Below are 16,632 nucleotides of genomic sequence, written 5' to 3' on the forward strand. Positions count from 1 at the left end.
CCTTCTCTTTTTCTGCATGAGGGGACAGGGGGTTCACTGATTAATGAAGCAGTCTTGCTATGGATGTGCCGTATCTCGCTACATTGCCTCTGACCCAGGGCAGTGGGTGAGATGCAGGGATGACCCATCATCCACGAGGAACCAAGAAAAAGAGGGAAGGGTGGTGAATGGGAGTGTAGTATGCGGGGATGAAATGAATGGGATTGTATTTATGCTTTTGACTTTTGGCTACCTCCCTTGTAAGGGGTAAAAGGCTATTGGTATAGGTTTGTAAGTGTTTTTTCATTCATTTATTTATTTATTATTTTTATTATTATTATTATTATTTTTTTTTTTTATAATTTATATATATATACAGTGGCCGCGAAAAGTTTGGGCGCAAAATTATAGGCGCCCCAACTTTCCCCTAAACTCAAAACATGCGAAAAATACAACTTTCCACCCAAACTTTTCGCTATTTTTCAATGCTAGCATTTGTACCCGTATTTAGCCGAGACAATACATTATTAGGTGGCAGTTAGAACCGTAGAAGTATGATTTGATATCTTCCTTGGCCGACCAGAGCGATGCTTTGGAGTACGAATGATGTCACTTCCTTCATCTCGAAATTTCTTGGTCCACTTTTGCACTTAACGCACTCCAATTCCCACACGAGTAGCAATATCTTTACACTTATAAGCCTCCTTATAGAGGGTTATGATTGTAACAACTGTGTTTCTTTCCAGCTCTTTACCACTTCCCATTACGGAGATATCAAGGCACAAAAACAGAGACCACCGCAAAAAAAAGACTACTCTCCGTGAGAGATGTTTAGAAACTGACTCCATGTGACATCGTGTGCACCTAAACAGAGTTGCCAAATAGTGTGTATTGTCTCTGCTAAATACGGGTACAAACGCTAGCATTGAAAAATAGCAAAAAGTTTAGGTGGAAAGTTGTATTTTTCGCATGTTTTGAGTTTAGGGGAAAGTTGGGGCACCTATAATTTTGCGCCCAAACTTTTCGCGGCTACTGTATATATATATATATATATATATTATATATATATATATTATATATATATATATATTATATATATATATTTTATATATATATATATATATATATATATATATATATATATATTTTATATATATATATATATATATATATATATATATATATATATATTTTTTTTTTTTTTTTTTTTTTTTTTTTCATCGTCTCATATGACTCCCCCGTCCTCTTTTGTAACCAATCTGTGAATGCTCGCTTCTTCTCTTCTACAACCTTCTTTGTTTCCTCATCCCACCATTCAGTACCCTTTGAGACGTACAAAGAAAAGAAAAGAGAAGTAAAGCAAAAGGTAAAGGAGGCAAAGAGGAGAGCAGATGTGAAATGGGGTAGGAGTATGACAGAAAATTTTGAAAGTAATAAAAAGATGTTTTGGAAAGAAATTAAGAGTGGAAGAGGAGGCGAATCAAGTAGGGAAGAAAAGGTAAAAGGTACAGATGGAGAGATGATAATGGAAGAGATGGCAGTAAGGGGAAGATGGGCAGAATATTTTAGGGAGTTGCTAAATGTGAAGGAGGATAGGGAAGGAAAGATAGCTGCAGTGGGAAATGCGAAGAAAATGAGAGTGATGAATGAGGAGAATGGAGGAGAAATAAGGAAGGATGAGGTGAAGGCAGTTGTAAAGATGATGAAAGCAGGTAAGGCACCTGGTCTGGATGGATGCCATGCAGAATGTCTGAAAAAGGGAGGTTCATTGATGGTGGACTGGTTGGTGAGGTTATTTAATGTTTGCTGGAGAGAGGGTAGAGTACCGGAGGACTGGAGAAGTGCCTGTATAGTTCCTCTTTACAAGGGAAAAGGGGACAAGTGTGAATGTAGTAGTTTCAGAGGGATTAGCCTGTTAAGTGTAGTAGGGAAGGCTTATGGGAGGATCTTAATTGAGAGGATTAGGAGAGGAACAGGAGTAATTGGTGAGGAACAGTGTGGATTTAGGACAGGTAGAGGTTGTGTAGATCAGATCTTTCTGGTAAGACAGATATGTGAGAAAGCTATAGGAAAGGGGAAGGATGTTTTTTGGGCTTTTATGGATCTGGAAAAGGCTTATGATAGGGTAGACAGAAAGGCACTGTGGGAGGTTATGCAGATTTATGGGATAGGAGGAAAGCTTTTGGGAGCTGTCAAGAGTTTTTATGAGAGTAGTAGAACTTGTGTCTGGATTAGAAATGGAGAGTGAGTGGTTTGAAGTAAAGGTGGGACTTCGTCAAGGATGCATTATGTCACCCTGGGTGTTCAACTTATACATGGATGGGGTGGTGCGAGAGGTGAATGCTAGGGTAGTGGGTCAGGGATTGGAGATGGTTAAAGAAAATGGAGAAAAGTGGGAGGTGAGCCAGCTGTTGTTTGCGGACGACACTGCGCTTGTGGCAGGGTCAGAGGAGGGATTGAGGAAGCTGGTGGCAGAGTTTGGGAGAGTATGTGATAGAAGAAAGCTAAAGATAAATGTGGGTAAAAGTAAGGTGATGAGATGTACAAGGGGTGAAAGTGGCAGTAGACTGGAAGTGAACATTAAGGGAGAGCGACTGGAGGAAGTGGATAGTTTTAGATACTTGGGTGCAAGTGTAGCAGGAAAAGGTGGAGTGAAGGTGGAGGTAGAATGTAGATTGAGAGAAGCGAGTAAATGCCTTGGTGGATTAAAGAGTGTAATGAGGAATAGACATTTGGGAATGGATGCGAAGAGGAGACTGTATGAAGGCGTGATTGTGCCAACAGCACTGTATGGGGCAGAAACGTGGAACATAAGAGAAGAACAGAGGAGTTTGAATGTGTTTGAGATGAGGTGTCTGAGAAGTATGGTGGGGGGTACTAGGCTGGATAGAGTGAGAAATGAGGAGGTGAGGAGGAGAACAGGGGTGAAAAAGGATTTGGGAGATAGGGTTGATGAAAGAATATTTGGATGGTTTGGACACATGGAAAGAATGAGTGAAGAAAGACTAGTAGAAGAGGTATGGAAGGCAGATGTGGAGGAAGTGAACATGAGGGGACATCCTAGGATGAGGTGGATGGATGGGGTGAAGGGGGCTTTGGGGAAGAGGGGAATGTCTGTTGAGGAAGGAAGGGAGAGGACGGAAGACAGAGGTGAGTGGAGAATGGTTGTATATGGATGATGTTGTGATTGCATGAGGAGGAATGGGCAGGGGGGTGGGGTAGTATGTGTGAGTAAATTTTGACGCAGCCCGAAGGGATTTCTCCCCGTCCTCTCCTTATATGCAAGGGGGGTCGCCGATTAAATGAAGCGGCCTTGCTGTGGATGTGCTGTGTCTTGCGACACTGCTGACCCAGGGCGGTGGGCAGGGTGCAGGGATGACCCATCATCCAGGAGGTGCTCAGATGAGAGGGAGGGTGTGAGGGGTGTGGAGTGTATTTAGGGATGAAATGGGTGGGAGTGTTTTTATGCCTTTCCCTTTTTGGCTACCTCCCTTGGAAGGGGGAAAAAGCCTTGGTATTAGCAGAAACATGGAACATAAGAGAAGAAGAGAGAAGGAGTTTGAATGTGTTTGAGATGAGGTGTCTGAGAAGTATGATAGGGGTTACTAGGCTAGATAGAGTGAGAAATGAGGAGGTGAGGAGGAGAACAGGGGTGGAAATGGAGTTGGGAGATAGAGTTGATGAAAGAGTATTAGAATGGTTTGGACACATGGAAAGAATGAGTGAAGAAAGACAAGTAAAAGAGGTATGGAAGGCAGATGTGGAGGGAGTGAACATGAGGGGACGTCCTAGGATGAGGTGGATGGTTGGGGTGAAGGGGAGAGGGGAAAGTCTGTTGAGGAAGGACAGGAGAGGACAGAAGACAGGGGTGAATGGAGGATGGTTGTTTATGGATGATGTTGTGATGCATGAGGTGGAATGGGTGGGGGGATGGGGGGGGTGCGAGATAATATGTGTGAGCAAAATTTGACGCAGGCCGAAGGGATTTCTCCCCGTCTTCTCCTTTTATGCATAGGGCGACGGAGAGGGGGGGTTGCAGATTTAATGAAGCAGCCTTACTGTGGATGTGCTGTGTCTTGTGACACTGCTTCTGACCCAGGGCAGTGGACAAGGTGCGGGGATGACCCGTCATCCAGGAGGTGTTAAGATAATAGGGAGGGTGGAGGGGTGTGGAGTGTATTCAGGGATGGAATGGGTGGGAATGATTTTATGCCTTTTCCTTTTTGGCTACCTACCTTGTAAGGTAGAAAAGGCCTTGGTATATGTATGTATATAATTTTGGGTGTATAATATGACATAGCTACCCTTCAGATAAGAGTGAATTGCCCTTTTGTATGTATAATTTTGCTGTCTTACAGGTACTTGATGGTCGTCAGCTAGCTCTGAAGATTTCTGCTAACTCAGTGTATGGATTTACTGGGGCTCAAGTAGGCAAGCTGCCATGCCTTGAAATCTCACAGGTTTGTTTAGAAGAAACTTGTTATTTACTGCAGGGCAGTGGGCAAGATGCAGGGATGACCCATCATCCAGGAGGTACCAGGAAAAGAGGGAGGGGGGTGAATGGGAATGGAGTATGTGGGGATGAAATGTATGGGAGTAGATTTATGCCTTTGACTTTGGCTAACTCTCTTGTAAGGGGGAAAAAGCCCTTGGTATATGTTTGTATTTATCTAGTTTTACCTAGTTGTATTTTACGGGAAGAGAGCTATGCTTGTAGTGACCCGTCTTTGTATCTTTCAGCATCAAGTTTGTTCTTAAATTATTGTATAGCTTTTGCACTCACTGTTTCCTCATCCAATTTATACCAGAGATCCATCACTCTGTGTGGGAAACTATTCTTTTTCAGATCTCTTCTATAACTATCCTTTTGAAGTTTCTTTTCATGTCCTCTTGTTTTTCTTTTATTGAGGACTTCCATCCCTTTCATAATTCTGTAGATGGTCAGTAGATCTCCTCTTTCTCTTCTTTGTTCCATGGTTGCTAGTTTGAGTTTGGACAATCTTTGTTCATATGTCAGTTTGGAGAGTTTTGTCATCTTTGTCATTGCTCTTTGAATTCTAATTTATCTATATTCTTTTTAATACTGGGTGTCCATAGTGTCACAGCATACTCCAATCTTGGTCTTATTAATGTAACTAATATTTTCTTTACCATTTCCTCATCCAAGTCGTCCAAAGCCACTTTCATCGATCTTAGTAGATATAAGGTTTCTCCAACTATTTTAATGATATGTTTGTCTGGTGCCATGTCATTACTGAAGACTCCAAGGTCCTTTTCCGAGTTAACATTTTTAACTTCCTTTGTACCAATTTTATATTGACCTGATATTCTATTTTTACTTTTATCCAAATTCCATTATACTACATTTCTTGATGTTGAAGTTCACTTCACACTTTTGACTCCATTCCCAGAGTTTATCCAGGTCTTTTTGTAGTGACTTACTGTCTTCCTCTGTACTTACTCTAGTAGTTTTGCTTCATCTGCAAAGAAGTTCATGTACCATTCCACACTTTCATCTATGTCATTTATACATACATATACCAATGCTTTTTCCCCCTTACAAGGGAGGTAGCCAAAAAGGAAAAGGCATAGATTCATTCCCACCCATTCCATCCCTGAATACACTCCAACCCCTCCACCCTCCCTTTCATCTTCGCACCTCCTGGATGACGGGTCATCCCTGCACCTTGTCCACTGCCCTGGGTCAGAAGCAGTGTCGCAAGACACAGCACATCCACAGCAAGGCTGCTTCATTAAATTGGCAAACCCCCCCCCTCTCCGTCCCCCCCATGCAGAAAAGGAGAAGACGGGGAGAAATCCCTTCAGGCTGTGTCAAATTTTGCTCACGCATACTACCTCGCCCCCCCATCCCCCCACCCATTCCACCTCATGCATCACATCATCCATATACAACCATTCTCCATTCACCCCTGTCTTCTGTCCTCTCCCGTCCTTCGCCAACAGACATTCCCCTCTTCCCCAAAGCCCCCTTCACCCCATCCATCCACCTCATCCTAGGATGTCCCCTCATGTTCACTCCCTCCACATCTGCCTTCCCTGCCTCTTTTACTAGTCATTTATATATATGGCAAACATTATCGGAGTCAATACAGAACTTTGTGGGACTCCGTTTATCATTTCTTCCCAGGTCAAGTTCTTGTCTCTTAAGTACCACCATCTTTTTTTTTTTTTTTTTTTTTTTTTTTTTTTTTTTTTTTTTTTTTTTTTTTTTTTTTTTTTTTTTTTTCCCCTATTCAAGAAATCTTTCATCCATGCTAATAACTTTCCTTGTACCCCACTTATTATTTAGATTTTTCTTGGTAGCTTTTTGTGCGGTACTTTATCAAATGCATATTGTAGATCTAAGAATGCACAATCTGCCCATCTGTCCCTCTCTTGCATTATTTCTATTAGCCTAGATTAAAAGCAAATCAAGTTTGTGGCACATAATCTTCCGTGTTTAAATGGAAATTGTTGTGGATTTAGTATATTTTTCTTTTCCAAATATTTAATCCATTTAATTTTGATAACTTTTTCACATATTTTTTATATTGTGCTTGAAAGGAAGACCGGTCCTTAGTTAATTGGATTTTCCTTGTCCCGTCCTTTGTATATTGGTACAATATTTGCATTTTTCCAGTCCTGTGGTACTTTTCCTTCTTTGAGTGAGAAATCTATTATCTTGTGTATTTTGGCCATTAGTTCATCTCTACATTCTTTTGATATCCAATTTGCAATTCCATCTGGCCTGTGTGATTTTCTGACATCAAGGTTTTAAATTTGGGCCCTTATTTCCTTCTGTATCACAATTATTTCTTTCATTGGGGGGATCTTTCTGTCCTTTCTCCCAATTTTGTGTACTTTCAATTGGGAATACAGATCTAAAATATTTGTTCATAATTTCAGCCATTTCTACATCATTATATATTTACTATTACCTTGATGCAGTTTCACTATTTCATGTTTATCTTTTAGTTTGTCATTCACATACCTGTAGAATAGTTTAGGTTGGTCCTTGCATTTTTCTATTATGTTCTTTTCATAGTTTCTCATTTCTTCCCTGCATATTTTTTCATATTTATTTCTTATTTGATGTATATTTGCCACTTTTTTCTTCTTGTTTCCATCTTTTCCAGGCTTTGTCTCTTCTACCTTTAGCCCTATTACATTTTTTGTTGTACCAGCACTTCATGTACACCTGTTCTTTTAACCACTTCCATACGGTGCCGCACATGTAGGCGTCAAGAGGAGCAAGTGGGTACGAGATGATGCTGGCGTCGGCCTTTTGATTATATTTATTGTAGTCATACCTACGTAAGCTTCATTCTCTCTAAACTGGCTTCATCATATTTTCTATGGTTACCTAAATTCACAGGTGAAAGAGAACGAATGATTAAGCACTGACTTTATTTTTTATAATGTGATTATTATGATGCAACATCGCACATCGGGCAGCTAATGTTGCCAGACGTGCGATGTGCCCCGGAGTGAAGAGGTGAATATGTTCCATTTCTCTTCCATTTTTGTCTCTTCATTTGAGAAGTTTTCCCAGTTTGCATTTTGAATGAATTTTCTGAGTTTCTTAAAATCCATTTCATTGTACATTATTCTTCCTTTTCTATGTTTCTCATTTCTTCTCACATCACTTTTTTCTTTTAGTTCGAATATGGTCACTGTTCCCAATTGGTGTCTTGCATTTCATTTTATCCATGATTTCAGGATGTACATACATACATATACCAGGGCTTTTTCCCCCTTACAAGGGAGGTAGCCAAAAAGGAAAAGGCATAAAATCATTCCCACCCATTCCATCCCTGAAATACACTCCACACCCCTCCCCTCTCTCTTATCTTAGCACCTCCTAGATGACGGGTCATCTCTGCACCTTGTCCTTTGTCCTGGGTCAGAAGCAGTGTCGCAAGACACAGCACATCCACAGCAAGGCCGCTTCATTAAATCTGCGACCCCCCCTCTTCGTCCCCCCATGTATAAAAGGAGAAGACCGGGAGAAATCCCTACAGGCTGCGTCAAATTTTGTTCACACGTACTCCCTCACCCCCCACCCCCCACCCATTCCACCTTATGCATCACAACATCATCCATATACAACCATTCTCCATTCACCCCTGTCTTCTGTCCTCTCCCGTCCTTCCTCAACAGACATTCCCCTCTTCCCCAAAGCCCCCTTCACCCCATCCATCCATCTCATCCTAGGACGTCCCCTCATGTTCACTCCCTCCACATCTGCCTTCCGTTACTCTTTTACTTGTCTTTCTTCACTCATTCTTTCCATGTGTCCAAACCATCCTAATACTCTTTCATCAACCCTATCTCCCAGCTCCCTTTCCACCCCTGTTCTCCTCACCTTCTCATTTCTCACTCTATCTAGCCTAGTAACCCAACATACTTCTCAGACACCTCATCTCAAACACATTCAAGCTCCTTCTCTCTTCCTCTCTTATGTTGCACGTTTCTGCCCCATATAGTGTTGTTGGCACAATCACTCCTTCATACAGTCTCCTCTTAGCATCCATTCCCAAATGTCTATTCCTCATTACACTCTTCAATCCACCAAGGCATTTACTCGCTTCTCTCAATCTACATTCTACCTCCACCTCCACTCCACCTTTTCCTACCACATTTGCACCCAAGTATCTAAAACTATCCACTTCCTCCAGTCGCTCTCCCTTAATGCTCACTTCCAGTCTACTGCCACTTTCACCCCTTGAACATCTCACCTTACTTTTACCCACATTTATCTTCAGCTTTCTTCTATCACATACTCTCCCACACTCTGTCACCAACTTCCTCAATCCCTCCTCCGATCCTGTCACAAGCGCATTGTCGTCAGCAAACAACAACTGGCTCACCTCCCACTTTTCTCCATTTTCTTTAACCATCTCCAATCCCTGACCCACTACCCTTGCATTTACCTCTTGCACTACCCCATCCATGTATAAGTTGAACAGCCAGGGCGACACAACTCATCCTTGACAAAGTCCCACCTTTACCTCGAACCACTTACTCTCGCCATTTCTTATCCTGACACAAGCTCTACTACTCTCATAAAAACTCTTGACAGCTCCTACAAGCTTTCCTCCTATCCCATATATCTGCATAACCTCCCACAGTGCCTTTCTGTCTACCCTATCGTAAGCCTTTTCCAGATTCATAAAAGCCCAAAAAACATCCTTCCCCTTTCCTATAGCTTTCTCACATAGTTGTCTTACCACAAAGATCTGATCTACACAACCTCTACCTGTCCTAAATCCACTGTTCCTCATCAATTACTCCCTCTGTTCCTCTCCTAATCCTCTCAATCAAGATCCTCCCATAAGCCTTCCCAACTACACATTCACACTTGTCCCTTTTTCCCTTGTAAAGAGGAACTATACAGGCACTCCTCCATTCCTCCGGCACTCTACCCTCTCTCCAGCAAACATTGAATAACCTCACCAGCCAGTCCACCATCACTGTACCTCTTTTTTTAAGACATTCTGCATGGCATCCATCCAGACCAGGTGCCTTACCTGCTTTCATCATCTTAACAACTGCCTTCACTTCATCCTTCCTTATTTCTCCTCCATTTTCCTCACTCATCACTCTCATTTTCTTAGTATTTCCCACTGCAGCTATCTTTCCCTCCCTATCCTCCTTCACATTTAGCAACTCACTAAAATATTCCGCCCATCTTCCCCTTACTGCCTTCTCTTCCATTATCATCTCTCCATCTGCACCTTTTACCCTTTTTTCTCTACTTGATTCACCTCCTCTTCCTCTCTTAATTTCTTTCCAAAACATCTTTTTATTACTTTCAAAATTTTCTGTCATACTCCTACCCCACTTCACGTCTGCTCTCCTCTCTGCCTCCTTTACCTTTTTCTTTACTTCTCTTTTCTTTTCTTTGTACCTCTCATGTGGCTCCCTCGTCCTATTTTGTAACCAATCTGTGAAAGCTCGCTTCTTCTCTTCTACAACCTTCTTTATTTCCTCATCCCACCATTCACTACCCTTCCTTCTATTTCCTCCTGTCCTTCTTGTTCCACACACCATTTTTGCACACTTTGTGACTCTCTCCTTGAACCATCCCCATTCCTCCTCCACACCTAGTTCTACTCTATCCTTCACTCCCTCCCACTCCTCCTTCAGCTTCTTCTTGTACTCCTTCTCCTTTTCCTTTTCATTTAAAGAGTTCACTCTAAGCACCTCCCTACCTTTTGTCCCTTTCCTCTTTCTCCATCTATCCTCCACTTTCAACTTACCTTTCACCAAAAAATGATCTGATATTCCCCCACCTTCTCCTCTTAGCACATGTACATCCTTAACTCTTCCTATCATAGTCCTATTTACCACTACATAGTCCATTAATGCTCTATCTACCACCCTTCCATCCACCACCCTCTCCCATGTGTACTTATGCTTGACTTTCTTCCGAAACACTATATTTGCTATCATCAACTCTCTTTCTAGACACATTTCCACCATCAACTCTCCACAACTATTCTTTCCTGGAACTCCACATTTCCCAACCACTCCATCAATTGGACCATTTCCTACCCTAGCATTAAGGTCTCCCAGTACTATTACATTGACATTTCTCCCTAATTCCTCTATGCACTCATTTAAATCTATCCAAAAGGCCTCCCTTTCTTCTACACTCTTCTCATTGCCAGGCCCATATGCACTTACAAAAACCCACATCTCCTTTCCCAGTTTCACCTTCGTCCACATTATCCTTGAGGAAACCACTCCACTACACCTTTACCTATCTCTTCACTTACTAGTATAGCCACCCCTTCCCTTCCTCGCCCTCTCTTCACTCCTGATAACCTCCCACTTATACTCCCAAACTTACTCTCACCCTTCCCTTTCAACTTAGTTTCACTCAAAGCCAACACATCCATCTCTCTCCTCACAAACATACTACCTATCTCTTCCCTTTTACTCTCATCTGTACCACATCCACGCACATTAAAAGACCCAAACCTTAGGGTGCTGGTCCGAAAATTGCCAGACCCTCTTATGCCTTTGCTTTTTCGTTTAGGAATGTGCCCTGTGGGGCTACTAGGAGAAGGATGCCTAGTCCCACTCCCCGTCCCCTTCTTCTCACCTCCTATGATCCAAGTGGAAATACTTGGTGGCAGTATTCTTTTCCCCCACCACAGGGGAATTCCCCCACAGCAGAAGATAAATACTCAGAGAATTGGTACAGGACAGCAGCAAGGGGTTGGGGGACATCATAACGGAGGGACAGTCGTAGTATAAAAGTGTCATCATTTCTCTATGAAGAGTTTTCCTCTATCATAGACAAAATGATGTGTGGCTATGGTCTGTAGGGGCGCCCCATTTAGACCCTAAAGTATCAACTGCATGCTACTTTGCCACAATAACAAGCAGCCAATACCCCAGACCAGGTATTGACTGATGTGATGTAAATATTCAATCTAGTCTCAGTGGCTCTTCATTGTTTCTACACCTAGTATTTTCCTTTTCCCATTAAGTCAATGTGTATTCAATGGTCATATCCAGTAGAATATTTCCCCAAAGGTCTTCTCCACCTTTCACCGTCATTTGGGAGAGAGACCAGGGTGACCCTTCATCCATGAAAAGCTAAGATGAAAGGGAAACAGATGGGAATGGAATGGGTGGGGTTGGATGCTTGCCTTGAGATGGTTACTTCCCCTATAAGGACCCTTTGGTATATAGATAAAGATTAGTTATTTATTTATGTTTTTAGTTTATTTTATTTTCATGTCATGATGTGATTTACTGTCTTCACAGAGTGTAACAGCTTTTGGGCGAGATATGATTGCTCAGACCAAAGAACAGGTTGAGAAGAAATACACATTGGAGAATGGTTATGAACACAAAGCAGAGGTTGGTAGGGAAAGCTTTTATGGAGGGCTTAGTATCCTGATTAAATAGTTTGTTTATTTGGCAATTATATATAGTTTTATTTTAAATGACTGGATGACCCTCATTTTTTTTTCTTGTTCTTTTTCATTATTGAATGTTGATTAATTTTTCATGTATTTATTTATGTTTTTAATTAACTTTATACTAGACATTTTAAATCTACTAACCAGGTTATATATGGAGATACTGATTCTGTAATGATCAAGTTTGGAGTAACCACAGTAGCTGAGGCAATGGAGCTTGGCAAAGAGGCTGCAGAGTATGTGTCTGATAAATTTGTGAAGCCCATCAAACTTGAGTTTGAAAAGGTAAGAAAAAATTGAACATTTATGGAATATTAGTAGAAATATACTTTGCACATTTGCAGTGTGGTGCTTGAAGGCTATGGAAAGTTACAATTCACAAAGGGACAATGGTATTAATGGAGAACAATAACCTGAAGTGGTTTTGGTTGTGTTTTGAAAATGGATTGAAGGAGATAACTATCAGTGGGTGTATGAATTGGTAGTGCTGGGAAGAAGAACAAGGAGTGGATCAAAGAAAAGGTAGCTGGGTAGGGTGAATGTTACTACAGGATTGAGGCAGGATGGAGAAGAGGAACACCCCACTCCAAACCAAAGAACAAGAAAACTGGACATTCAAGACCCACTGCTGATGCCAAATGGACACAACACTCTCTTCCTTCTCAAGGAGGTGCAACTTCAAAGGGCTGGTACCTGGTCTCCAGACTGAGCCACTCTTGAGTCAGTTATTCACAACCGTTTTCCATTCAGGCTGTATCAGTTTATCATTAATTCACAACCTTTCACCATTCATCCTTCATAAATTTATAATTACTTCACAACTATTCTCCACACCTATCTCTTGCTCTCCCCCTTCCCTCTTCAACAGACATTCCATATTCATGAAGGCCCTCATCACCCCCTATCAATCCATTTCATTATTGGTCTTCCCTGGAAGTTCATTCCATCTACCCCTGACTTCCACACTTTTTTTTTTACTATACTTTCTTCACTTGTTATTTCCAAATGCTCTAACCATCCCAGTAGTCCCTCATCATCTGCCATCTTCCTTTCCACCCCTGCTCATTGCCTTACCTCTTCATTTCTCACTTCCCTGTAACCCTCACCATACTTCTCAAACACCTCATGTGAATGATGAAGATCATGGGCTGCTAACTTGATTTGCTTCTACTTGAGACTAATAGAAATAATACAAGGAAGAGACGGATGGGCGGATTGTGCTTTTCTAGATCTAATAAAAGTATTTCATAAAGTACCACACAAAAAGCTATTAAGAAAAATTGAACCAATAGGTGGTATTCAAGGAAAATTATTGGAATAGATGGAAGATTTTTTGACTGGGAGGAAAATGAGGGTAGTACTTAGAGACAAATACATGACCTGGGAAGTAATGATAAGTGGAGTCCCACAAGGTTTGGTATTGGCTTTGGTTATGTTTGCCATACATATTAATGACATGGATGAAGGTGTGGAATATTATATGAACTTCTTTGCAGATGATGCAAAACTATTAAAGAAAGTACAGAGGAAACTCCTAGGATGAGATGCATGGATGGGGGAAAAGGGGAATGTCTGTTGAGGAAGGACAGGAGAGGACAGAAGACAGGGTTGAATGGAGAATGGTTGTATATGGATGATGATGTGATGCATGAGGTGGAATGGATGGGGGATGGGGGGTGAGGTACTCATAGTATGTGTGTTAAAATTTTGATGCAGCCCGAAGGGATCTCTCCGTCTTCTCCTTTTCTGCATGGGGGGATGAAGAGGGGGCGTTGCTGATTTAATGAAGCGGCCTTGCTGTGGATGTGCTGTGTCTTGCGACACTGCCTCTGACCCAGGTCACTGGACAAGATGGGGATGACCCGTCATCCAGGAGGTGCCAAGATAAGAAGGAGAGTAGAGGGTGGAGAGGAATGGAGTGTATTAGTGATGGAATGGGTGGGAATGGTCTTTTATGCCTTAGTTTTTTGGCTACCTCACTTGTAAGGGGGAAAACCTTTGGTATATGTAAATACAGAGGAAGATTGTAAATCACTACAGAAAGACTTGCATAAAGTCTGGAAATAGTCAAAAGTGTGAAGTGAACTTTAACATCAAGAAATGTACAATAGAGTTTGGAAAAAGTATGTACATACATATACCAAAGGCTTTTTTCCCCCTTACATGGGAGGTAGCCAAAAAGAAAAAGGCATAGGAACCACTCCCACCCATTCCATTCCCTACATACCACTACCCTCCACCCTCTTCCCTCCCTCACATCTTGGCACCTCCTGGATGATGGATCATCCCTGCATCCTGTCCACTGCCATGGGTCAGAAGCAGTGTTGCAGGACACAGCACATCCACAGCAAGGCCGCTTCATTAATTCGGCAACCCCCCCCCCTCTCTGTCCCCTCATGCAGAAAAGGAGAAGATGGGGAGAAATCCCTTCAGGCTGCGTCAATTTATTTCTCATACATACTCCCTCACCCTCCATCCCCCACCCCCTCATGCATCACAGCATCATCCATACACAACCCTTCTCCATTCACCCCTATCTTCTGTCCTCTCCTGTCCTTCCTATACAGACATTCCTCTCTTTAATAATGCCCCTTTTACCCCATCCATCCATCTCATCCTAGGACGCCCCCCCTCATATTCACTCCTTCCATCTCTGCCTTTCACACCTCTTTTACTAATCTTTCTTCACTCATTCTTTCCATGTGTCCAAACCATCCCAATACTCTTTCATCAACCCTATCTCCCAACTCCCTTTCCACCCCTGTTCTTCTCCTCACCTCATTTCTCACTCTATCCAGCCTAGTAACCCCTATCATACTTCTCAGATATTTCATCTCAAACACATTCAAACTCCTTCTCTCTTCCTATGTTCCATGTTTCTGCCTCATACAGTGCTGTCAGCACAATCACTCCTTCATATAACCGCGTCTTAGCATCGATTCCCAAATGTCTATTTCTCATTACACTTTAATCCCCTAAGACATTTACTCACTTCTCTCAGTCTACATTCTACTTCCAGCCACATTTGCACCCAAGTATCTAAAACTATCCATTTCCTCCCGTCTCCCTTAATACTCACTTCCAGTCTGCTGCCACACACTCCCCTTGTACATCTAATCATCTTACTTTTTCCCACATTTATCTTCAGCTTCTTTCACACACCTCAAACTCTGTCACTAATTTCCTCAATCACTCCTCTGATCCCGCTACAAGCGCAGTTTTGTCAGCAAACAGCAACTGGTTTATTTCCCACTTTTCTCCATTTTCTTTAACCATCTCCAATCCCTGACCTACTACCCTTGCATTCACCTCTCGCACCACCCCATTCATGTATAGATTGAACAGCCAGAGTGACATAACACATCCCTGACGAAGTCCCATCTTTACCTCAAACCATTCACTCTCTCCATTTCTAACCCTAACACAAGCTCTACTACTCTCATAAAAACTCTTGACTGCTCTTAATAGCTTTCCTCCTATCCCATATATCTGCAGTACCTCCCACAGTGCCTTCCTGCCTACCCTGTTGTAAACCTTTTCCAGATCCATAAAAGCCCAAAAAACATCCTTACATTTTCCTATAGCTTTCTCACATATCTGTCTTACCACAAAAATCTGATCTACACAATCCCTACCTGTCCTAAAACCACACTGTTCCTCACCAATTACTCCCTCTGTTCCTCTCCTAATCCTCTCAATCAAGACCCTCCCATAAGCCTTCCCAACTACACTCAACAAGCTGATCCCTCTGAAACTACTACACTCACACTAGTCCCCCTTTCCCCTTAGAAAAAAGTAAAAATAGAATATTGGGGCAATACAAAATTGGTACAGAGGAAGTGAGAAAAGTAAGCTCGGAAAGGGACCTAGGAGTAATTATCAGCAAAGACATGTCACCACACAAGTATATCAACAAAATCATCAGAGAAGCCTTCAATTTACTAAGGTTAGTGAAAGTGGCTTTGGAGGACTTGGATGAGGAAATGGTAAAGAAAATATTAGTTACACTGCTAAGACCAAGATTGGAGTATGCTGTGACACTATGGACAACCAGTACCAAAAAGAATGTAAAGAAATTAGAATACAAAGAGCAACAACAAAGATGGCACCAACACTCTAAATTGACACAAGAACAAAGATTGTTCAAATTGGACTCATGGTGCATGTCTTTGTATCTTTCAGCATCAAGTTTTTTCTTAAAATCTTGAATAGTATTTGCACACACTGTTTCTTTAAGTTATTCCAGATATCCAGCACTGTGTGGAAAGTTTTTTTTTTCTCTCTCTCTCTCTCTCCCTCTCTCTCTCTCTCTCTCTCTCTCTCTCTCTCAGATGTCTTCTATAGTTATCCTTTTTGAGTTTCTTTTCATGACCTCTTGTTTTTCCATTGTCATCTTTTAGTAAATCATTCCTATCAAGGATTTCCATTCCTTTCATGATTCTATAGATAGTCAGTGGATCACCTCTTTCTCTTTTCTGCTCCGGTGTTGGTAGTTCCAATTTCGATAATCTTTGTTCATATGTTAATTGCTAACTTTGTCATTGCTCTCTGTATTCTTTCTAATTTCCTTATGTTCTTTTTAGTACTGGGTGTCCATAGTGTTGCTGCATATTCCAGTTTTGATCTAATCAATATAACTAATATTTTAATAATTTCTTCATCCAAATAGTCAAATGCCACTTTTATTGACCTTAATACGTTGATGGATGGGGTA

The 16,632-nt window shown here is 41.7% G+C and overlaps 2 protein-coding genes across 4 annotated transcripts in view; one reads left to right on the top strand and one right to left on the bottom strand.

Annotated features, from left to right (window-relative positions):
- Positions 1–16,632, top strand: part of PolD1 (DNA polymerase delta 1, catalytic subunit) — a 362,759-nt gene that overhangs the window by 282,548 nt on the left and 63,579 nt on the right. For all 3 annotated transcript variants that reach the window (XM_076189251.1, XM_076189252.1, XM_076189253.1), the window contains 3 exons: positions 4,338–4,439; positions 11,761–11,856; positions 12,066–12,203. In XM_076189251.1, coding sequence (XP_076045366.1) covers positions 4,338–4,439; positions 11,761–11,856; positions 12,066–12,203 — 336 coding nt within the window. The remainder of the gene's footprint in view (positions 1–4,337; positions 4,440–11,760; positions 11,857–12,065; positions 12,204–16,632) is intronic.
- The window catches only part of LOC143027746 (uncharacterized), a 538,392-nt gene that overhangs the window by 191,436 nt on the left and 330,324 nt on the right, over positions 1–16,632 (bottom strand). The gene's annotated exons all lie outside the window — the stretch shown is intronic.

Source organism: Oratosquilla oratoria, chromosome 8 (assembly GCF_046742065.1).
Source record: "Oratosquilla oratoria isolate Oo_2021 chromosome 8, ASM4674206v1, whole genome shotgun sequence".
Lineage (NCBI taxonomy): Eukaryota > Metazoa > Arthropoda > Malacostraca > Stomatopoda > Squillidae > Oratosquilla > Oratosquilla oratoria.